At 45.4% G+C, this 24,512-nt stretch overlaps 1 protein-coding gene across 2 annotated transcripts in view; it reads right to left on the bottom strand.

Moving 5' to 3' along the window:
- The window catches only part of MRPS6 (mitochondrial ribosomal protein S6), a 68,029-nt gene that overhangs the window by 9,160 nt on the left and 34,357 nt on the right, over window positions 1–24,512 (bottom strand). For both annotated transcript variants that reach the window (XM_064273222.1, XM_064273223.1), the window contains one exon: window positions 8,146–8,285. In XM_064273222.1, coding sequence (XP_064129292.1) covers window positions 8,146–8,285 — 140 coding nt within the window. The remainder of the gene's footprint in view (window positions 1–8,145; window positions 8,286–24,512) is intronic.

The raw sequence follows: 24,512 nt of genomic DNA, 5'->3' as shown, positions 1-24,512 counted from the left end.
CAGGACACAAGGGACCACATACCACAGATGCTGGAAAGGCCTCTAAGGACAACGCAGTCCAAACCCTTTCTCACGCTGCTTCTGAGGAAACAAAACCCCAGGGAAGGCACCGTCCTGCCTCCTCACAAGGTGAGAGGCAGACTCAGGACACCTGACTCCAAGGCACCCGGGTTTGCCTGCCCCCACTCTGGCTACCTAGTTCTGCGCATCCTGGAGGTCCCAGGCCTGTCCTAGACTCCTCAAGGGTAAAGGCCTGGAAACTCCAAGATAGTGCTGGAGGCTCCCCCTTGCTATCGAAACCCCGCTCACCTTTGGCCCTCTTTCACCACTCTGCCTCCCCTTACTGTTCTTGCAACCAAATCAAAACAGGAGCACTGGCCAAAACGCAAATAGGTCTGTGCCTACAGCTAGAACTTGTGACAGCTGTTTCATGCTTATCGCCCTGTTGATCTGCGCCTGGGGCTCCTGTGGGCAAAGGCTGCTTCCATTCCCATGCTCCTTGTTACGCTGTGGAAATTTCCACGAATAGTAAACTCCTCCGAATCAGAGAAGGGGGAAGTGGCTCAGAGATGAGATCTTACTGTATTCACCACTCTCAGCTGAGAGCCAAACCTCCTCCCCCTCCTCCACTGTCCCTCCCAGGGAACCAAGCTGTCCCTCCCCTTAGGGAGGGAACCAAAAACAAGTCCAGGGCAAGCCCAATCCCTGCCTGCTTCATGGCCCAAGCACACAGGTAAATGGGCCAGTTACGGCTTTCCCACACAAGAAATACTTTGACAACTCCTGGTTGCTTCCATGTACTCTTTTGTTCTCACCTATTTATCTCGGGCAGTTCTAACTGGTCAGTGAGCATCTACCAAAGGCAAGCCTCAGAAAGAAGCTACAGAGGTGAGGTACACACGGCCTTGTCCTCCTGGAACCTGTTTCCAGCTGGGGACAGAGGTCAGGCGCATGGAAAAAGAGGTCCCATGGGCAGCCCTGAAGCAGTTCAGAACGGAACAAGCAGCAGCAACGAGAGCCAGGCTTCCACTGCCTCAACAAGTCTGCCACTCCCGCGGGAGACCAGAGAATGTATGGCCAGGCGATCAAGGACACCTGCTGGACTTTTCTAACTACAGATGGCCTGAGGAACAACAGGCTGAGACTTTTGCAGAGGAATGACTACATGCCTGCATTTCCATTTTTACATGTGAAGAAGGTGAGACCTGGAGACAGTCCACTTTGAGTTGTGGGTCTGGGCAGTCTCTGATGCCGGTGAGGATCCCTTCCCAAGACAGCACAGGCCCATAACGAACCTAGGCACTCCCTCCTACCCACTCCCTACATTCTGTTCAAGGCTGCCATGGAGACACCATTCAGAAAGTGAAGATGAGCCACTGTTCAAGGCAAGGCAGCCAGAGGAGGGCCCAGTACTCCAGAGGAAGCTGAGGGCCCTTTTTCCCCACCTTCATCCTGGCCCATGGAGAGAGAGGATCAAGAGGACCCAAACCCGCAATGAGGTGTCAATGTCTGCTTCTTCCCCTAAGCTAGGCAGAATCAAAACACAGGACCAGAAGTCATAACACATGTGAACTCTTTCTTATCTCAATCCTCTCAATAAGCTCCTCATTTAAGGTAGAACAGCGTAGAATTACGACCACCGTACTTCAACTGCCTAGACTTACCCAAAAGCTTACATGCCAATAAAAAAAAAGTTCTCCAAATAGCCGATTTCCCATTCTCTAATTCTACTCTAATCAGTGATTAAAATCAATAAATGGACAGCTCATTGTGAAAGGCTGCAATAATCAAAAGTCTAAATATCACATCATACGTTTCCAACACCTTCAGACTCATGCTACAGCAGCACAAGCCAAACAGTTTTTCGCAGCTGGAGGCCTGGGTTGACGGAAGCATCACACAGCCTTAAACCGGTGGGGTTCTAACTGCAGAGCTACCTCACCTGCACAGGCTGATCAGCTCTGACCAGGCCTCGGTCCAGCCAAGCAGCAAGCACCTGCCTTCTATTCCCTATAGCTCTGCACGAGAAGGAGCAAAGCGGCACTGGGCCGGCAGGTGAGGAGGTACACAGAGAGGTGTAGTACCCAATGTACTTCTCATTACAGACCCCAACGTTCAAAAGCTGGAGGGGTCGCCAACTCTCCTGAGGGCAGAAGCTGCTCACGAGCTCCTCACAGGGGAAAGAATCTGCGTTCCTTTGTATCTTTAAGACATTCTCACTCTATAAAGCTCTCCACTGCGACAACTGAAACCCCATCACACTCTCTGAAGTCCAAGGGAAGGGGCTCCCCCAGGAGTGACCTTGCCCCATGCTGGGAAGCCATCCCCCCAAGAACACTCCACCCACGGAGCGGTATCTCTAGTTTCTCCGGGGAAAAGCCAGCAGGCCCTCAGTGTCCCTTCCACTCCTCCCCTGAGGGTCCACACCCCCAGAATCACTCAGGGTCACCTTCTGATAAAGGCTACACAGACTGCCTGGGGTGGGGCGCTAGCCCCCATCTAGTTGTCCAGGGAGGAAGCCTGTGCTCTTGCAATGCTCCTAAATGTAAAGGCAGTATTTTTTATTTCACTTTTGTTTTAGCCCTGCATTTACAATCATTTTCCATCAAAAGGGCTGGCTTGCATTTGGGTTAGAGCCTTTGTCTCTCTCAGACACAGTCACAGGCGCCCTCCCTTCCCCCAGCAGACCAGTGGAAATTTCCACTCCAGGCTCAGTGGCTCACAGTAGGTGGGGTGGGGGCGGGGCGAGGCGGGGGAGGGCTCTACAGCCCCAAGCATCTCTGAGCCTTTCTGAAGACAGGAAGCAGATCCCCCCCCGCCCCCCGACTGTAGACTGTATCCTCCAACCTGGCTGGCTGCAGGCTACACTGGGGCCTCAGTGGATTCTCTACCTTAAAACCCAGGCACCCTCTGCATGAAACAGCCCATTTCATTCCGTATCTGTTGGGTCTGATACATCTTAAAAACCACTAAATCTGCTGCAGGCTCCTACAAATCTTGGAGCACTGCCGCTGGAAAGAAACCTCGGACCGCAGCAGCCACCCTTGAAGCTGCTGTGGGGCACCGACACACAGGGCAGGATGCTGGCCTCGGCTGACTGCTGGCAGGAGAGCGCCCGGACGTGGGAATGTTCGCGAATGGGAAAAATACAGAGGAGAATCAATCTTCTCGAGAGAGGGTGCCAGCTCTCTTGGAGTAAGCTGCAGACACATTTGGGGAGCGAGTCAGTAAAATTCCACTGATTCACCACAGAGCCAGTTATTTTTATCACTGTGCTTACCCGTAAATAGAAGGGTAACATACATGTAGGCTGGCGGGTCTCTGCTGTAAGCACCTACCCAAATGTTAGAACAGATGAAAACAGAGAAAGATGGGACACAACACATAGAAGTACCTCTTTGACCACGTAAGAAAGAGTTCTCACACGCAGGCATTCTGACACGTGCCCATTTAACAAGTCTGCCTGCTCTCACCACACTGAAGTCAGGCCTGGTAAACACAGAGCCAAAGCAAACTTGGGGCGTCCCTGTACAGGCAAGCAGGAGCCAGCAGGGACACAGGGACCTCGTCTCCTCTGTAGCCCGCTCTCCTCCACCAGCCATCAACCCGGGCTGGGTCCAGCCCCACCTAGTGGAACGTGTGCAGCTCTCAGAGAAGAAGTGGCTCTGGCCAAGGATGGCTGAGGCTGAGATTCAGTAAAACGCCTGCCACCTTTTCGGGACAGTTCTATGTTAGCACCTACTCCACCGCTCACTTCTCCATGGACATCCTCCCCTGTTAGACCCCGAGGAATGCAGTGAGAATTTTCCACACACCAGCCTTGCCTTTCCCATGGAGTTGATGACGGTGTTGATGAAGGTGTTGGTGCGCAGGGGGAGACAGTCTTGGAGAACTAAATGAGACCAAAGCAAACCCAGGGCTAGGAACACATCCCAGGCCTTCCAAGACCTGGCACCTGGTCACGACCCACCAGTCTCCCTCCAGGTGCTGCGTGGTGGGGACAGAAGCCACCATCTGGAAGCCAGCCCAGAACACCCAAACATCCCAGCCGCCCCACTTGGCCTACACAGTGGCAGGGGCACCTGGCCGACTCCTCCCTGCTCCTAAATTCCCATCGCCTGGGGGACAACTGACTTGAAAACAGACCTCCCTTGGAAAAGCACTGTCAATAAGTGACAGGCAGTCTGAGATGGCCTCCTTCTGCTACCAGTGGGAGCAGGACAGCAGCTGGAACTGATGGCTCGCCAACTCTATGGAACCGCAGTGATCCTGAGCTAAGTTTGCGCGCCGGCCGATGAGCGTCAACAAGTCGCTCCTGAGGAAAACAGGTCCCCAGTTACAAACAAAAGACTCAGAAGAATTCCTGGAACACAGCCTATTTCCAAAGTGCGGAGTGGCCACATTAACATTTGGGATATAATGACATAACTGGTAATAGGCTCGACATACCAATCAACACCAAGTACCATCCCCAAGCATGAGCCCTTCCTGTGGAAACTCTTCACGGACAACCCTGAACTAGCAGGCTCTCTCCCACTCCGCACCTTCCTGCCTACTTGTCCTTCTGGGCCGGCGCATCATGTGTGCAGCAGGGAGATGGTCTGAGGGAGGAGCTGGGGAAGGGAAAGTAGTGGCGGTGGCCCCTCCACATGACGGGAAGTAGCTGCAGCAGAGACCCCAGGCGCTCCTCGCTGTGCTGGCCATCTCGCACTTATGCCCGTCTGTCGGAACCTAGTTAGCACTATGTTAACTGGTTAGAGCGACAAGTCCTAGTTAGCACTATGTTAACTGGTTAGAGCGAGCGACAGCGACAACTCCTAGTTAGCACTACGTTAACTGGTTAGAGCGACAATTCCTAGTTAGCACTACATTAACTGGTTAGAGTGACAACTCCTTGTTAGTGCTACGTTAACTGGTTAGAGCGACAACTCCTTGACACCAGGAACCACAACAATGCCAAGAATCATGGTGAGGCCTCTGAGTCCCACTAGGACATGCTGCTTCTCCGTATGAAATGAAAAAGCAGCCAATGAGGGTTGTCTGGGAGGTCTTCCCAGAGGGGGTTATACCCTAAAAGGAAGCCATACCTGGTGTTTATTATTCAAATAGGATTCAAATCAGCGCCTCACCAAAATTACAGTCACGTGTCCTGACCTCCAGGGCTGTACAAAGAGCCAAACTTTGAATGCTAAATCTGCAACTCACAAGTCCACCGTTTTTTCCTTAACCACCTGGTAACGCCTGGCACATCATTCGCTTAGTAAATGTTACACCTTTCAGTGCCTGCGTGTAAGGCACACAAAGATTTACCAAATGGACAAAATGCCTACCACAAACGTGGTTGGTGTCAGTGACTTGGGGGCCAGGTGGCTGAAGCCAGGAGGATATCAGACAAAACTTTCGCTCCATGCTGCAAAATTCTGACACACTACTCAGTTCCAAATCTTTCTCCAAGTAACTCCAAAATATACTAACCCCTCATGCCCTCAATTTACCAAAAGTCACTGTGGAGAGTATTTACGGGGACCACAAAAACAAAGGGTAACACAGTCAAAAAGGATGAGAAATGAAGGTGCCTTGCTGAATGGATGCCATTTACATGCCAATGTGTGTCATGAAGCTCTAAAGGGATTCAGTTACGCAGGGCTTTCCCCCCGTTGACTCATCACAGACACCCCCCTTTTTTGGTGGAACATCTCCACAGAACGAGTGTTCCAGAGACCACACTGGACGACACGGCCTTGAACGAATGGATCCTGACCCTGATTTACCCCGGAATATCGGCTTCAAACATGAGCCTCCCCCTTTTCTTTCTGTGTCTATATAATGCACACATGTAATACACTTGAAGAACTTTGCCTCTCCTTTGCAAGAAGTCTGACATTAACTACATTTAGGAACACAATTGTTAAACGTAAATGAGCCAAGCGCCTGCGGCACAGTCCCAGGCAAGGTGGCAAGGCAGGTTCATCTTGCTGGGAGCCCAGGATGCAGGGCTACGCTGTTAGCATTGCTGGCTTGCTACCAGGCACATTCTCCAAGGACCCAAATTTATTCCATCTGTGAAAGGGAAACAGCATCACCTCCGACCTCCCGACCCCTCACCCCAGAGGGCTGGAAACTAAATGAGCTAATAGAGGGGATCTCAAAATGTAGAACCCAAAAAAGCAACATCAGTATTACTCAGGCATTTGCTAACCAGTTACTGTCGCATCGACTCTGACTCATGGTGACCTCATGTATGTCAGAGCAAACTGGGCTCCACAGGGTTTTCAGTGGCTGATTTTTCCAAAGTAGATCACCAGGCCTTTCTTCCGAGGTGCCTCCGGGGGGACCAGAAACACCAACCTTTCAGTTAGCAGTTGAGTGATGAACCACGCAGAGATTCCGGGCACTTGTTAGAAGTACAGATTCTAGGATGCAGGTCACACCAACCCCCGACAAGATCAAACCCCGTACTTGGAAGAAAGCAGGAGGGAGTGGTGTTACTGTACACCGTTGTGAGCGCCACATGAACGAGGGCACTGCCACAACAGGGGACACCGCCTTCTCTCCTGGGTCAGTGCTATCCATCAGACTGCCTGGCTGATGATTCTTGGCCAAATCTATCTGCTCCTCTTAAACCAGAAAGGCAAAAGGGTCCTAGCTTGCTGTTAAAATCAAACACACGTATAGTTAAATTAACAAAAAAGGTATGTTACACACACACACACACACACACACACACACACATACACACACAATCTCCGTCCCTCATTGTTATTTTGATTGTGGAAGACAACCAGCCACTGTGCGTTTCACGCTGCCTTAGCAACGTCTCAGGCACACTCTTCAGCTGAACACCAGCACAAAACAAGATGAAGCAATCAAAGATGAAGTTTACAGGACGTGCCACATCGCGGCAGAAGGTTTACATGTAGTAGGACAGCCTCACTGAGGTACGAATGCATTCTGGCCCCACACCGCACAACAGGACGTGACCAACAGTGCATTCATGTAGCTTCCAGCACTGTCTACAGGGCACACCTGCAGAGATTATCTCACCTGATCCCTGGGACGACGGGACAGGAGACACCAGTTTAATTCAGGCCTCCAGGAAGAAAGAAGCTGAGAAGCTAAATGACTTGCTCAAGGCCACACAGAGCAGCTGGGTAGCAGCAGGAGAGCCAAGTCTTCTCCTGATCCTGGACATTTCCCACTATGCTAAAAACGGCCCCATCTTCTCTATCACCTGCTTTTAGAGAGACCAGTGATACAAGATCTGTTCCCCATACTAGAAAACATGGGTGTAAAAACGATACCCTCAGGGCTTAGAGAAGCTTTACACCAACTCAACAAACCAACTGGTCTCAAAGAATTTCTACAAAGTTATTGCTACAGAATCAAGTCCTTGAAGTATGTTTCAGGAAATTGCTGTATGGTGTGGGAGAAAAAAATTCATTATAGAAAACTGTGACTAGTAGCTGGAGTAGGTGAAACCATTTTTCTCTTGTGGGTGAGCTCTGGTTATGGATATTGTCCTAGGAAGCACATTTTGCTTGTTATCTGAACCTACATTTACAAAGGATGCAGTGAGTGTGAGAGAACACATGCCCACCGATGGGTTCTAAGGCAAAAGTTAAAGAAACGCTAGGGAAAACAGTGCTTAGGTTGACAGGAAAAATTTTCCAAAATCAAGAGCTTATAAACCTGCTGCTCCTGGAACGGCCTATTTTTGTACCCTGATTATAGTTTATTAAGGCCAGAATTGGGTCCCTGGGCGGTACAAACAGTTAATGTGCTCGGCTGCTAACCGAAAGGTTGGGTGTTCAAGTTTATCCAGAGGCGCACCTTAGAAAAAAGGCCTGGTGATCTACTTCCAAAACATCAGTCATTGAAAACCCTGTGGAGCACAGTTCTACTCTGACATACACGGGTCACCATGGTTGGAGTTGACTGGATAACAGCTGGTTTTAAGGCCTGAATAACCGCGGCCCATCTGCAGCACAACACGGCTAGGAGAGGTACCTGAACACCACCTTACAAAATGCTTCCAGGCACAATGAGATCTGACTGTGAAATTATAAAAATTCCTGAGATAAATTACACAGTACTCTTTACTGAGAGCATCGAAGATGTTTTTAAGTGATTCATGAAGCAACCTACCCTCCTCTCGTGTGCTGCTGATTGTGGGTGGACATCTTATAAGGAAGCGCTCGTTCGCCCAGGTTTTCCAAGTTCCTCACGATCGCCCCTCTGTCCATCAGGGCCTCTATCGTACGTTTCAAAGCAGCAGCAGTCTCTGGCTGTTTATGGTTTTTGTTTTTAAAGAGAAGAAAAAAACACATCAGAATCAAGACAAGAAACAGGATGTTTGTCAGTTCCAATCATAACAGTTCTACCGTAGGGCTCTTTGGTGCAAGCAACAGAAACTGTCTTTAGCTAATTAAAAAAAAAAGACATTTATTGTAAGGATACGAGATAGCTCACAGATATGAAGGGAAAGCTGAAGAAGCGGGCCTTGGAGGGGTCCAGGGACCAGAGCGGCTCCAGTGATCTGGCAGGCAGGAACTAACCAGTGGCTTCTTCTCAGCACCTCAGCCAGGATGAAGTGGCGCCAACCACTGCCCATCCTTGCGCCCCATAACTCAAAATCTAGACTCTAGGGGAGGCGCATTCCACTGGCAGGACACACCTTGGTTGACCAACCCACCAAAAACACAGCCAGTGGGAAAAGGGGTTATCCCCCAAAGAAAAACGGGGAGACTGTAACCGAAGGCAGGGAGGAGATGAATAAGACACACCTCTGCCCTCACGGAGCTTACAATCTAATAAAGGGATTAACACAAACACACACATAAAAAGACCAGAAGGCAGAAAGCAGAAAGGGACGTAAAGACTCAGCGGCCCATGAAAGGAGGGCTTCGTTGAGGAAAGCTTACTTGAGAGAAGCCCTGAGCAATGACAAATGGAGGAAGAAAGAATGAACTGGGCACAGAGTAAAGGGCAATAAAGTATGGGTACACTGAGGGAACACGGGGGCGTCCCACTGGATGAAGTGCAAATAAAGAAGGGTTGAAAAGTAAGACTGTAGGTTGGGTACAAGTACATAAAGGATGGATCCCTATTGCAAAAACAAAATTCAAACAATATACAATCCCATCACCCAAAGATAAGACTTTAAACACTGTGGTCAATTTCCTTCCAGATCTCTCTTTATGTCTATGCATGCACACCAAACATCAGAAGAAGACACCTTACAAGGGTACACCTGAAAAGATACAACTAAAGCAATGTGGAGGGTGAGAGGGAGTTGTGGCAGGAGGCCCCCCAAATATGCTGGCTGGGAGAATGGTAGTATCATTAACAGCTAAAGGGAGACCTGGAGAAGCTGACTGGGCTCAATAAAATGTGAGTTCTGTTTGAGATATGCTCAGTCTGAGATGCTCACAGCACCCCTGGGCTAACCTCTCAAGATGTAAACCTTATGCTCAGAACAAGAAGTGGGTTAGAAACACACATTTAAGAGTCTGCATAGAGGGGACACTGAAGCCCCAGGAGTGGGAGATACCTAGGGAGGGGGGTAAGGGAGGGCAGGGTGAGAAGAGTCGATGACAGAACCTTGGGGAGCACCAATGTGTAGGGGCTGACAAGAAGACATGAAGCCAGAAAAGATACATTCAAACAGGACAAGGAAACCAGGAGCCTGCTTGTCACAGAAGCTGAGGAAAGAGGCGGCCTCTGGGACGGCAGGGTAGAGGACGGGGATGCAGAAGTCACAGTACTGCCGCAGTGACATGCTCACTCGGCAAGCTGGGGCCCGACGCCAACTGCTGAACTGCTGAATGCAAGAGCAGTGAAGAGAATAAAGGGTCGGAACTTGAGGGACAAACAAGTTTGAGCAAAGGGTTTCAGAAGAGAGAAAACACGAGCAGGTTAGTAGTTAAGGGGAACAGGCCAGTCAAGAGGACAAAATGTAGGATTTTCAAAATAGCAACTATGATGACAAGACAGCTATGATTTATTGTGCAACAGCTATATGCCCACCACTGGTCTAGGGTTTTATTTTACATACTTAATCTTCACACAAACAGCAAAAAAAGAGCGAAGGTTTACCGATTTAGAAATTGGGTCTCTGAGAGATGATACAGACGCTGGTAAGTGGAAGTTTGATGCAGGGGAAAAGGAAATCTGACCAAGTTGGGGGAGGAGGCCAGAGGCTGATCGTGGCAAGGACAGGGCCACTCCTGCTCAGAGACGTAAGTGAAGGATGCAGATAAAGAGATCCTGGAGTACAAGGGGGAACCCAAGAAAGGGCCACTTTCTGGTAGCTCATTCTGGATCACACCAAAAAAAGCGTGTGTCCTGGTAACCAAAGAAGAACTACTACATTCCTGTAAGTTTCCTTTCTGTCACATAGTGCTAAAACACTGCAGATGCACTATTAGCTTGAGGCTTAGAAAATGTTTACTTTCATTTCACATTGTAGCCCCTAAGGCATTTACAAAATTCCTACTGAAAAGCTATGCCTATTTATATACTTAATCAATCTCATGACAAAACAAATTTCCTAAAAATGGTAAATGTAGGTGCCAGAATCTCTACCCATTAACACTAAGTAAAAAGTCCACAGCAGCTTCGCCTCAGGCTTGCATACCAATGTATTTTATACAGCTCTAATACGCATGCATGGAGCCCTGGTGGTGCAGTGGTTGTATGTTCAGCTGCTAACCAAAAGGTCAGCAGTTCGAATCCACCAGCCACTCCTTGGAAACGCTATGGCCCTGCCCCACAGGGTCACTATGAGTTGAAATCTGCTTTGCTGCAATGGGTTTATGGGTTTTGTAATGAACATGGAGACATTCTTCTCTCGACTCATTAGTTCACAAAGACATTTCCGTATTTCTTTAGAATCCTCGTGAGTAACAGCAGGATATTTCATATCATTAAGTATGTTTACTTCTTGACCTGGCATCACATCAATTAACTTACCATGAGACGGGTGAGCGAAGTCTATCCAAACAAAGTCTAGTTAAGGTTAAAAATCAACAACAACAAAAAAAACTTTGATTATTATTCCCTGATTATAATCATAAATTTTAATTTCAGTTCTCTCTGATTAAAAAGGGCTATATCTCAATATGTCTGTTCTTGTTTAAATTCCAACTGAAGTGCTTACAGTATGAAAAATGGAGCATACTCGCATACTCTTCTGAAGTCAGAGCTTGTGAAGTAAAGGTTTTCTTCTTACATCTGTCCAAAAAAGAGGGAAAGACTACCCACCAAGAAAGTAACTTAGAAACTCAGGTAACAAGAAAACACCGAAACACATTCTGTTCGACTTCGGTAAGTCAAAGTCAAACCGTAGACTGCTTCAATGGCCACATTCATTTCACTGTAATTCCAAACTACCCAAAAGTATAAAAAGACGGAAACCAAAACCAAAAATCCCACTGCCATCGAGTGGATTCCGACTCATAGTGACCCTATAGGACAGAGTAGAACTGCCCCATAGAGTTTCCAAGGAGCGCCTGGCGGATTCGAACTGCCGACCTCTTGGTTTGCAGCCCTAGCACTTAACCACTACACCAGGGTTTCCAAAAAGACGGAAGGAGGGACAAAAATATTTGGTATTAAGGTTGCACAACATGTCCCATATACCTTACGCCTCATCGTTCTAAATCAGCTGTTGGCAAACTAGGGCCTGCAGGCCAAATCCAGCTCAGGATCTCTTTGCAAATCAAGTTTTACTGTAACACAGCCAGCTGTCATGCATTACCTAGTGTCTCTGGCTGCTTCTGTGCTAAAGGCAGAGCTATAATCACAACAGAGACTGTATGGTCCACAAAGCAGGCCCCAGCTCTGCAGTGTGGATGGGCTGAGGGAAACTGGCAGGGCCTCAATCCACTTACCCTAAGATGTGCCACAAGTAAAACCATGAGCCTGGCCCATTGCCTGAGATACAGAGGGTGAACCCCTCACAGGATGGGTTACCAAGCAGACCTGCAGGGCACCAACCTCATGAACATCACCAGCCTGGCTGCTCAGCTTACCACAGGCCTCAAAAGGCTGCTATATAGTCACCAGTCCATTCACCAGCCTCCTAACTTGTCAATCAATCCAGGTTACCAACTTCAACTTTCCCCATTTATTGAAACCCATAAAACCAAATCAAATGGACTGCCATTGAGTCGATTCCGACTCATAGTGACCCTACAGGACAGGGTAGAACTGCCCGTAGGGTTTCCAAGGCTGTAAATCTTTACAGAAGCAGACTGCCACATCTTTCTCTCACAGAGTGGCTGGTGGGTTCCAACTGCCAACCTTTCTGTTAGCGGCTGGGCACTTTAACCACTGAGCCACCAGGGCTCTAAAAATCTATAAAAAAAAAAAAAATCTATAGATCTATTAAAATTCATAGGCCTGCAGGGGAAAAAAAAAAAAAACTTCTGCTCAATCTAGCACAGTGTTCAATTTGTAAAAGTGTATGGTTTACAGGAAGCAAGTGATCTTGCTCCTATAATTTCCATCTACAAGGTCTCTCAACCATTTAATCCCAACTCTTCTAAGAGATGCTGTGTGTGCTTCCCAGAAGTTTCTCCCAGCTCAACTGAGAGCAGCTCCCTGAGCTTTCCTCCAGTCCATCATGTGGCGATGAAACACAATTTTGACTAGGGGGTTAAAAATGGTCATATGGAAAAAAAAATCTGAATTAACATGAATGGGAACGAGGAAAACGGACTGTAGTCCCAGCTCTTTCATGAATGAGCTGCACTACACCACCCTGTATAAATAATTAAAACTCTCATGTCTGTTTCCTCATCTGCTAAATTAGTAATTCTAAACAGTTTTTCTGTCTCTACAATCTTCACATAAACAACATTCATACCATAATCCTCAAGCTCTCCTGGGGGGCCTACAATGTTTGAGGAAAACTGTCTCTGCCATCTGCTCACTTTTACACAGCACTTGTGGCTTTCTGACCACCAGCATCATGAGTCTCACCTTCTGGAATGGACCTTCGCCCACCTTGTAGAGCACGGAGCAGGAGCCAGGAACAGTTGCCACGTGGGTTAATGCACCAACTGCATTTCCCTAACAGCTCTCTTTGCTTGAGGAAGCAACCCGAAGTTTCTCCCATCGCTAACGCAATTTGACACCAACTTTCGTATGTAACATAGCTCACTATCAGAGTAACAACCATAATACTTAAGCAAAATTACAATACTAGGCACAAAGAACTACCACATGACCCAGCAATTCCACTCTTAGGTACACAGCCAAAAAATCTGAAGGCAGCAAGCAAAGAGACATACGCACCCCAATGCTCACTGCAGCACTATTCACAATAGCCAGAAGGTGGAAACCACCAAAACATCAACTAATGAATGGATAAACGAAGTGTGCAATGGAATACTGCTCTGCCTTAGACAGGAATGACACGTTCACACATGCCACAACATGGATGAACCTACGGATAAACGAAGTGTGCAATGGAATACTGCTCTGCCTTAGACAGGAATGACGCATTCACACATGCCACAACATGGATGAACCTACGGATAAACGAAGTGTGCAATGGAATACTGCTCTGCCCTAGAGAGGAATGACGCATTCACACATGCCACAACATGGATGAACCGACGGATAAACGAAGTGTGCAATGGAATACTGCTCTGCCCTAGAGAGGAATGACGTGTTCACACATGCCACAACATGGATGAACCTACGGATAAACGAAGTGTGCAATGGAATACTGCTCTGCCCTAGAGAGGAATGACGCGTTCACACGTGCCACAACATGGATGAACCTACGGATAAACGAAGTGTGCAATGGAATACTGCTCTGCCCTAGAGAGGAATGACGCGTTCACACATGCCACAACATGGATGAACCTACGGATAAACGAAGTGTGCAATGGAATACTGCTCTGCCCTAGAGAGGAATGACGCGTTCACGCATGCCACAACATGGATGAACCTACGGATAAACGAAGTGTGCAATGGAATACTGCTCTGCCTTAGACAGGAATGACGTGTTCACACATGCCACAACATGGATGAACCTACGGATAAACGAAGTGTGCAATGGAATACTGCTCAGCCTTAGACAGGAATGACGTGTTCACACATGCCACAACATGGATGAACCTACGGATAAACGAAGTGTGCAATGGAACATTACCCAGCCTTAGAGAGGAAGGACGTTTCAACACATGCCACAACATGGATGAACCTACAGGATACTATGCTGAACAAAGTGAGTGAAGACACAAAAAGACATACGGTATGACATCATTTATATGAAATAAGCAAATACACAGCAACTAAAAGTACTTACTGGTTACGAGTGAGAGAAGGAAATAGGGAGTTTTAGCTTAGAGTGCACTGAATGTATGTTAATGGTGGTGGGGGGATAATTTGGAAAAAGATAGGGAGGATGGTTGCCTAACCTGAAGAACATAATCAATGCCGCTGAATTGTACACATAGAAACTGATGAATTGCTGTATGTTTTGCTGGGTGTATATCACTTAAATTAAAAAAAAAAAAATTACAATAGTAGGGCTTTTCTATTTATTTCATGCAGTCCCAAAATGCTGTTTTTAATACCACTATTTTTAAAGGATCTAGACTTCACTCAATAGAAGTGAAGCTAAATATTTCACGCATTTCAAAAATATCAAACTCAAATATAAATGTTAAACTTACATTACTGTTTTAATTGCTGGTAAGATAAACCTGTTGCCATCAAGTTGATTCCAGCTCATAGTGACCCTACAGGACAGAGTAGAATGGCCTCATAGGGTTTCCAAGACTGTAATCTTTATGGGAGCAGACTGCCACATCTTTCTCCCACATAAGTGGACGGTGGGTTTGAATCACCAACCTTCCGGTTAACAGCCAAGTACTTTAACCATTGCTCCACAAAGGTTCTTTCGTAAGATAAAGTCCAAAAAAAAAAGAACTAGTCAGTACTTTAAAAAAGTTATTAATCCTGGGGAAAAAAAACTGATCTTATTATTATTAATTACTGAAACTACTGATGTTAATCCTACAAAAGATGACTCAAGGAGGACCCAACCCCTAACTTCAAATATTTGTAGGGCTCCTCTACAAAACAAGATTATCTTACTGAACCCGAGAGTAGGCTGGGATCAAAGGGTAGAATAAAACAGAGCCCTGATTTGAAAACAATAACATGTTTCTGAAGATCCCAGCTGTGTAAAAATAAAAAGGGCTGCCTTGTGAAGTACTGACCTTCCCATCACTTGACACACGCAGATTGACGTGGGACGACCATTCCACTGGGTGGGAGACTGGACTCGATAACTTTTGAAGCCCTGGCCCAAACTAATTCCATTACTATTCTGGTGGCTTTTTTAGGCGGCAGAGAGTAGCTAAGGGAACAACACGCTGACTCAAGTTCTAGATCAGCGGTTCTCTAGTCTTAAAAACTATTGAGGACCCCAAAGAAATTTTATGTGGAGTTTCTCTTTTACCATGCTAGATATTAAAACTAATTTCTAACTATTCTAAAAGTAATGAAAACTATTTTTATTCATTAACAAAATAAGTCTGCTACATGTTAATGAGTTTTTATGAAAAATAACTTTTTAAAACCAAAAATAAATTTAGTGAGAAAGTGGCACGTTTTACAATTTCTGCAAATTTCTTTAAAGTCTGGCCTCATCGCAGTCAGCTGGAGTTCGACATCTGCTTCTACCTTCAACCTAATGGAGCATACTGTTGTGATAGAAGTATCTTCAGTAATACCCAGCCTGCCACAGGTATGTAATCAGAAAAGGCAGGAGTCTTCGCAACCTTTTTAGATAGTTACAGACGATACTACATCCAAAACCCAACAAGTGATGGTTTCTTAAAGGTTAACTCCAATGTGGAACTGGAAACCATATCAGTGAACTTTCTATACTGCCACATGAAAGCCCACTGGCGTCTCCTGCACTCTGGATGGCTCTTCTGCACACCCACAGTTTCTGTAACATCATGCTCAGGTAATCTGGGAAACACTGCACATCTTCCAAATGCCGACCCGTATCATTAAAAAAATGCTTAAATAGCCACCTACAAGAACATCACCACCAACCTCATAAGAAAAGTCTTTAAATGCTGAGAAGTAATCAATCTCATGTTGCAGATTCATGTTTTTCAAAGTTTTAATTTACACTTAAAAGCTTAAATTTAAAAAAGTTAATTTAAAAAATTTAAAAGGGTTACTTGGGAACCCCCAGGGCCCCAGGCTCAAATTTTATCATTGCAACAAATAACAGTCATAGGTTTCTTGGAAAAGGTACTTCATTCGCTTTTGAGAAAATGTTGTCCAAATACCCAGTCTGTCAGTCAGCCGTCCTTTACAGTAAAAATGGTATTCCGTGAAACAAGTGACTCGTTCAGCTGGGGCAAGTGCTTTTCCTCAAGACAGCCACCACTCTTTGGAATGTACACGTCACACTTTGTTACACCGCACATGAAAAAGGAGTATAATCAAGAGTCAACAGTTAATAAAACTAATCATTTTTACTGATTCATGAAGGACATTCTGAAATGAAACTGCTTTTTTTAAAACTGTGATTGCATGGTGGTGCTGAGTACACTGACTACTAGTCAAGTCTGGGGCCACTCTCCAGATCTGTGCTGAGGTGCTGACTGTTCTACCCACTAAAACGGGGTCTGAAAGGGTTCCCTGGGAGCCCCCAAGGTCCCGAGCTCACATTCACAGCAGCAGTTCTGGAGGTTCTAACGGGCAAAGTTTGTACAATAAAGATGAGAGCAAAAAGGCAGGAAGAACAAAGGGAGGGGCTATCTCTACTTGTCCCAAGAATAAAGTGTCCACTCAGCAAGGCTATTTTGGCTAAAAAATCATGGGAGTGCCATAAATACCACCACCAGTCAATGACCAATGTTTAATCCAATTAAGCATATTTTCATCTCAGAAAAGAAGCTTGTCAACAAAATAAACTCGTAAACGAGGCTCTCTGGTGAAGATGGTTTTTAGCCAGGGGTGTGCCCAGCTATCACTACAGCATCTCACAGTCCACCAAAACCACACAGAATCTTCATCCTCTAGTGGCACATGGCATTTTCCCACACTGCCCCTTTCTCACTTAGCAAGTAACTGTGGGCCCCCCGGAGCTGGTGGGATTTAGGAGAAGTGGAGCCAGGAGAGAAAACTGTCAAAACCTGTGAAGATGGAAACGTGAGCACCTTCCCTATTCTTTGCTGTCTTAATTCCAAGGCTTATTTCCTTACCAAAAAAAAAAAAAAATTTTTTTCCTTTAAATTTCAAATAAAGGGTACATTCCTGGAAATTCCGTATTGAGAATTTTATAGCAGAAAATCTGTGCGCTCTAACCTCATTACTGGGACGTGGTGGACGTCCTGCCAGGGCAGACCTTGGAGGGTGGGGTGGACAACCCTTTGCCTCCAACAGCGTGAAGTGGCAGCCCAGCCCAGTGACATCTGCAAGGCCCAGCTAATGACTCTGGCTCCACAGGAATTGATTTATCAACTATTTTTACGGCCCTCCTTTGCTCTACAATTTGTTGAATCAGGAGCTGCTGTCCTCTGGGTAATTAAGGATTAAAAATTATCAACTGCAAAGTTATAAAAAAATTTTCAGAATAAAATTCAGTAGGGACAAGGCTAGAACATGGACTGAGTACAGACACATAAACACATGCTTAACCATGACTACAAACCTATTTGGATTATTACACACATACAACCTGTGGGGGAGTGACTACAGAAGTCACATTTATGGGTTTCTAAAGTTTTTAAAGGTCACAGACAGAAAGGCTTTTGAGACCTTGACTGCTCTACAATTCTACCCATGAATAACGCTTCATAGATCATTCCTAACAAATACGGGATAACTACTGAGCAAAGACTTCAACAGTCTAGAGAAGAAACAGGAGCCCCTATACAAAAATGTATTAGGGAAATAAATGTGTAATGCCATTAAAAACAAAAACAAAAAAACTTTGTTTATAAAGCTACTGTTACGTGCTCTGCAAAAAATAAAAATTCCTCCGATTTTTAAAATAATGCTGGATTAAATGCCATGGATTTACAGCTCAGACTTACCAAGTGGTCACTTAACTGTTAAGGCTACAGAACGCTGAGAGAAGCCGGCATGCATATCAGGTGAAAAGCTTATGAACATGACAGATAATTTACACAGTCATTTCATAAGGGACAGTTACAGGGCAGGGACACCTAGAAATCGCTCCTGGGAAACCATTCTGAACTGACCACAGCACACATCAGGCATAGCAAATCCATGCCCCGGGGTCTGGAGCTAGAGAGAGACGGCAGGGAATGGTATCTTCTGGACCTACAAACTCCGTGAGTGTTAGAAATGGGCTGAACCCTGTGGAATTACCACCTTTGGGGGATCTAGAACAGTCAAACACTGACCATTTCTTATGGCTTGATTTAATGTTTACCCGGAAACAGCTGGAGAAATACTCCTCTCACAAAGTTTTCCTCCAGACAAGAATGTCAGAGTTGGTCCCTGAGAAACCCATCCCCAAAGAGGAAGCACAGGGATACCAAAGACAAAATCCCTCCCCTTAAAAAGCTGTGATACAGATATGGTAAAAGGCAGACAGATGTACGTAACTAAGAAAAGGCAGGTGGAAACACAGGCAAAACTGAAGTAAAAACAACAGTGCTATAGGAACTCAGAAGGAACAACTATTTCTGCCTGGTAGGTTAAGATGGCAGACTTCAGCCAGGCCCTGAAGGGTAAAATATCCTTTCAAACAGGTGGAAAGGGGTCTGGACTAACAGGACAGGAGGCCAGAAAGAATATTCTGATGGAATTTATATTTGGGGTAGAATCAGTGTGGGCACTGTGTTTGATGTAGGTAGAAGTCATGGCTTTTTTCCCACCAGTGGCAGTTTTTTGCGGAGAACATTAGGACTTTAGTTTTTTCAAGCACTCACTTATACTGTTAGTACAAACGTAAACTTTGCAGAGAACAATTCAGTCATACGTATTAGTTTAAAATGTATATACTTTCAATCCCAGCAAGCCCACTTCTAGGAATTTACTCTAATCAAACTATCATATCCGGGCCAAAGGGTTTAGCTATGAAGATGTTCATTACTGAGTTATCAGGATAGTGAATAAATGGAAGCCTAATTTTCTATTAATTGGAAATTGGTTCAATAAATTGAGATATTTTCACTGATTGAAGAAATACTATGCAGCCATTAAACAACAAAATGTTGATCCTTATCTAATGACATGAAACCCGGGAGTATTTAATAATAAAGGAAGGGGAAAAATCAGCATATAGACAACATCCACACTTTCGTGCAAAGGAAAATAAACACTCAGGTGTGCATGGGTGGAGAAAAACCTGAACACACGGCAAGCTGCTGTTACCAGTTTCCCGAGGGCGTGAAATGAGTATTCCACTTTCTTTTTTTTTTTTTTTTACACTTGGCTTTAATATTTGATTTCTCTTAAAATGAACAATAAAAAGGTGCTTCACGTTTTCATCGCAAAGTGACCAACTTCTTTTTTGATAAACTCAGTTTTTTATCTTTTTTAGAAGAGTTTCTATGTTTTTTTTTATAGATACCATTAATTGTGAATTGAGTGTTCAAGCCCGGGATCCACGCCTGAACATTTAGTAGAACTTACTCCCGACTCCACATCCGTACAGATTTTTATGATCTAATAACCAAGGAAGTATCGATGGAGAGCTTTCACAGGCACCTGAGAGCCTTGCAAGCTCATACTTTCAGTATCATTATTAGTTGTTACAATGGGTTGCTGTCTTGTGGGGAACAGAGGCAACGTGGAATCTAGAAGCCAGGTGGAGCCCTGGTGGTGCAGTGCTTAAGAGCTTGGCTGCTAACCAAAAGGTGGGCAGTTCGAAGGCAGCAGCTGCTCCTTGGAAACCCTATGGGGCAGTCCTACTCTGTCCTACAGGGTGGCTAGGAGTCGGAATAGACTCAACGGCACTTAATAACAACAACAGAAGCCAGGTGACCAGAGATAACAGGTCCTGGGATCAGAGCAAACAAAAAAGATGTGAAAGGATAAGGCGAAGTCTAGCCCCTAGACCACAGAGGCCAACAAAGGCAACGTGAGGAGGAAACTAAGAGAAGCTTGCCTGTTCTCTGGCCACGCAGCCAGGACTGAGATTCTTGGAAACGTGGAAAATCTAACAGGAAAATGTATCCTCAGGGGCACATGATGAAAGTAAAACGAACCCAGGAAAGAAAGGAAGGGGAAAAAAATACGGAAGAGCAAGCGTCAGCACAGTGCGATGACTGATCTTCTGGGTTCAGCACCTGTTAGTGCTGTGCCAACACACACACACAGGGAGAGAGAGAGAACCCGTTGCTATGCAATTGATTCCAACTCACAGCGACTCTACAGGACAGAGCAGAACTGCCCCATACGGTTTCCACAGAGAGGCTGGTGGATTTGAACTGCCCACCTTTTGGTAAGCAGCCAAGCTCTGAACCACTGCGCCACCAGGGCTCCGCCATGGAAACGGCAAGGAGTCATAAGGCAGCATGGCTGCATGTGCACATGCAAAGGCAGCAGGGTGACAGTAAAGTGACTTCAGGTGCAGGGCAGGCAGAATGCCTTAAGTCATAGCTAGACTTACCCTAAGTGCAACAAGCAGCCAGGCCCACTCTGAAACGTCAATCCCAGCACTGGTATCAAAGGCTATAAATGAATAAATATAGGAACTACCCACAGAGCAAAGGAAGCCCTTCTAAGTGAGATCCAATCTCGAACAAAATTCACGAATTGTCCTTCACTGGTGCACACAGGCTAACAGAAAATCCGCGTAATGTAATCGTAACGCAGTTCTGCTCCTTAATTAATCCACTCACTTCCAAGGTCTCAAGTCAAAGAATGTCATTTAAAGGACAAATGTGGCAGCTCACTTGCATACAACTAACCACCCCTTTCACGATTTAGGCAAGCACCAAGCCGATCCTCTGTGCACACTGGAGTCACCTGGAGGGCTTCAGCAACAGACACCGGGCCTCTCTTGCAGGTACTTTGATTCCATTGGCTTGGGGATTCAAAAGCACCTGGGCACTGGGAACAGCTGAAGCTCTCCAGATGCTGACAAAGGTGAGAACCATACTCTAGCAGAAGCTGGCTGGCTTCTCTTCACCCCAAAGATGAAGGATTCTGGTTGAACTGCAGCTCATAAAGGACTTTCAGCAACAATCTCCTCCAGCTCTCATTTAGGGAACATAAAAAAGCTCCACTTTTTCTCACAGTAATAATGGAGTCCTCCCTGAGTATGAAAAACGGAGAGATGATAATCCTGACAGGTGAGTACTTGTGGTTACTACCACTTCATCAGCTGGCAACAAGGCCAAAATCAAGGCCCCCAGGCTTGCTATTCCCCATGCTGGGAGGTTTCCACTGCTGTTCTCCCCTCCCCTCTGCAGATGCTCTTACAGATGAATAAAAGAAGATGGGAGACAGGAGGACTGGCAGCAGTCCTGGTTACTATGGCAGCAAATACATGAAGCCAAAGTCCGTGAAGCTGATAGTGAGAGCAAGAACCAGGTAGACACAATGGAATTACCTGTCTTGCTGACTGCGCTCCAGGCACAATCCAGCTCCCTGGTTTCCCCTTCTGTGTCAGCCTCTTCACAGGGCAGGAGAGGGGCCACGCCAGGAGGAGGGGGGCCAATGCTGGGAAGATGGGGAGCCAAGGGAAGTAAGAGTCCACAAAGGATTGTGACAGCAGAGGCAAATGGCTTACGAGGAAATTCTATTTAGATCCTGTGAAATCTACTACATGTGAGGGTAATGGTGTAGCAAAAATATCAGTTGACTGGGTTAAGACAAGTTTTAAAAAATAATGTATCCACAGGATCAGAAAATGAGCTTTGAAGAATAAGATTTGCACACCTTGATGAAAAATAGTAAAAAACTGTGTCTACCATCCAGGCCACTGCCGTGGTGCTTAAGTTCTAGCAGCTGGAGAAGAATTGACAACTTAAAGGATTGGTTATTTCCTCTACCCTGAAGAGCAGGTGGAGAAAGGGTATAAAGCAGAGGATTTAAAGGAATAAAAACACCCCTCAGGTTCAGCTGTTCCTTAACAAAATGTGCCCTTCCTCTGTAATTCCATGTGTATCTCTTATCACACACACATCTTGCAGGCAACATTACTTAGGAGTCCATCCTCTTCCCAAACTGAGCCCCTTCAAGGGTGCAGGTTACTCACCTTTACCGCAGGCTGGGGATATGGAGAACTGGCAGGCAGTATGTGTTCAGTAAGTGTCTGATGAATAAGTGAGTCAAAGGATAAACAGATGGCTGAGAGATGTAAACTGGTAACTGCATTTAACGCAACTACAAAGGAAGAAAGGGTTAAACTAAGTCACAAAATCTACGGCGAAATAAGATCTTCATTGCAAAGAGGAAAACAGCACTATTTTTGAAAGGCGGAGATGATTAATGAAGCTAGAGCAGGGCATATCCTGTCAGACAAAAACAGAGACGCACATTCAAGGAACCAGGGACAGACGGGAGAGAGACACTCAAACTTTTCAAGATTCTTGGGACCCAATCAAAAACCAATGGACACGTGACTCCTAGCGTGTACAGGGTGTACACTCTTATAAGAACAACAGTAAAACCAACAGCAAGATCTACGAAAAATCCTGGAAACTGAGTCAGCCAGGTCCCATGCAAGGACAACAGGACTTTACGAAAGTCTGCCATAGGGTATGACAGTGAGATTTCAAACTAGAATTGGAAGGGGAGCAAACCCTAATGGAACTGCAGTTCTCATTTTGTTGCATGTATTTCTCATCAGTACAGTCTAACAGCAGTACCCTCCCTGGAATACCATATTCAACTCGGAGGCCACAATTTCAGGGATATCAATTGCCTCAAAGTTGAGTTTAAGAAGGGGAATGTTTCAAAAACTGACAGCAGAGTGACAACAGCAGGAAGACACGTGGGGAAAAGATGATGGTGACCCAGTCTACAGTGTGGAGGCGGTGAGAACGGAAAGAGGGAGGCCAAGGGGGATAAAAACAAGGAAGGATACTATGTCCCCAAAGTCTTCAAAACATTATCCTGGACTCAATAATTACTTTTCTGGGAACCTTTCTTAAGAAATTAATCCTAAATACAAACCAAGATTTGTTCACAAAGATGTTCACTGCAGCAGCTCAAATGATTAGATAGGAACTTAGGGGGCAGTGAGCTATGTTAACGGGAGCGGAACAACTCAGAAAAGGAGGGTGAGAGTGGTTGTACAACTTGACCAATGTAATTAATGCCACTGAATTGCACATGTAGAGATGGTTGAATTGGTGTATGTTTTGCTCTATTTTCGACAATAACAACAAAAGAAAAAAAAAGATGTTCACTACAATGCCAGTAGACACACTAACGTTCACAAGTATGGAATGAACAAACTGCTACATGAAGTTGTAAACAGGGAAATAATTAGATAAATGATGGCATGTCCATGTAACAGGTTACATAGTTGTTAAAATTTAGCTTAAATTCCTTCAGTAAAGAGGTAAGATGCTTATGATGTGATGTAAGTGGGAGAAACAATAAGATCAACGGAAGTGTAAAGAAAAAATGACTGGAAGAAAATATGGCGCCCTGGGTGCTGGGTCTATGGGTAATTACACTTCTCTGTTTTACAAACTGTCTACATTATTACTGGGATAAGAAAAGAGAAGACTGACTTCTTTCTCTCTTTTTTTTTTTCAACCGTGAAGTCTGTTAAAACATCTGCTAGAACATAATTCTAGCAAACAAATGAAAACATCCTAGATGTCCAATAATAAAGGAATGGTAAAGTCAACTGATCAGTATCTTCTCTTCAAAATGGGATAGTACTGAGTTTTAAAATATATTCAAGAGAAATGTGGAGGAAGCAAAAATTTTCAGGCTATTAAAGGAAAAAGAGGCACAGTGACTGTCTAAAGCTTGTTTCCTCTTTTCTTTCCTGTACTTCCTAGCTTTTCTTTAATGAGCAAGTACAACTTGTATACATACAATATAAACCCTTTGGTGACCCAATTATTTTCTGCTTTGCATTTTTTGATGATACATGTGTTTTCATTAATGGAAACACGGTTAATCACTGAGTGTGTCTGAATTTTTGGTAAGTAGTGCGGTTGTTTTTTTTGTGTGTGTGTGCCCCCTCCCACAAACCTACCCTAGGTGTTTACTGGTACATGCCAAGTACCACCACTTATACCTGAGTCTCTACTGGGGTCTACTGGTACATATGTGTAACAAAAATTTTCTCAAAAACTATTTTCCTAACAAAAATCCAGACATCTCATACAATACCCTGTAAAAGTAGTAATTTGCAGCACACACCCATTTCTTCGGTCTCAAACATTCATAAAGGCCCCGGCCTCGTGGCAGCACACACTGTCAGTGGTATAGGAGCTTCCCAACAACCCCCAGAGGCTGAAAAAGTTCACGATCGCTGTATGTACTGCTAGGCATGAAAGGGTTAAAATTCGCCATTTGAT

The sequence above is a fragment of the Loxodonta africana genome, chromosome 20 (assembly GCF_030014295.1).
Source record: "Loxodonta africana isolate mLoxAfr1 chromosome 20, mLoxAfr1.hap2, whole genome shotgun sequence".
Classification (NCBI taxonomy): domain Eukaryota; kingdom Metazoa; phylum Chordata; class Mammalia; order Proboscidea; family Elephantidae; genus Loxodonta; species Loxodonta africana.
Note: the sequence above shows the minus strand (reverse complement) of the source record. Positions and strands in the feature narration are given on the sequence as shown.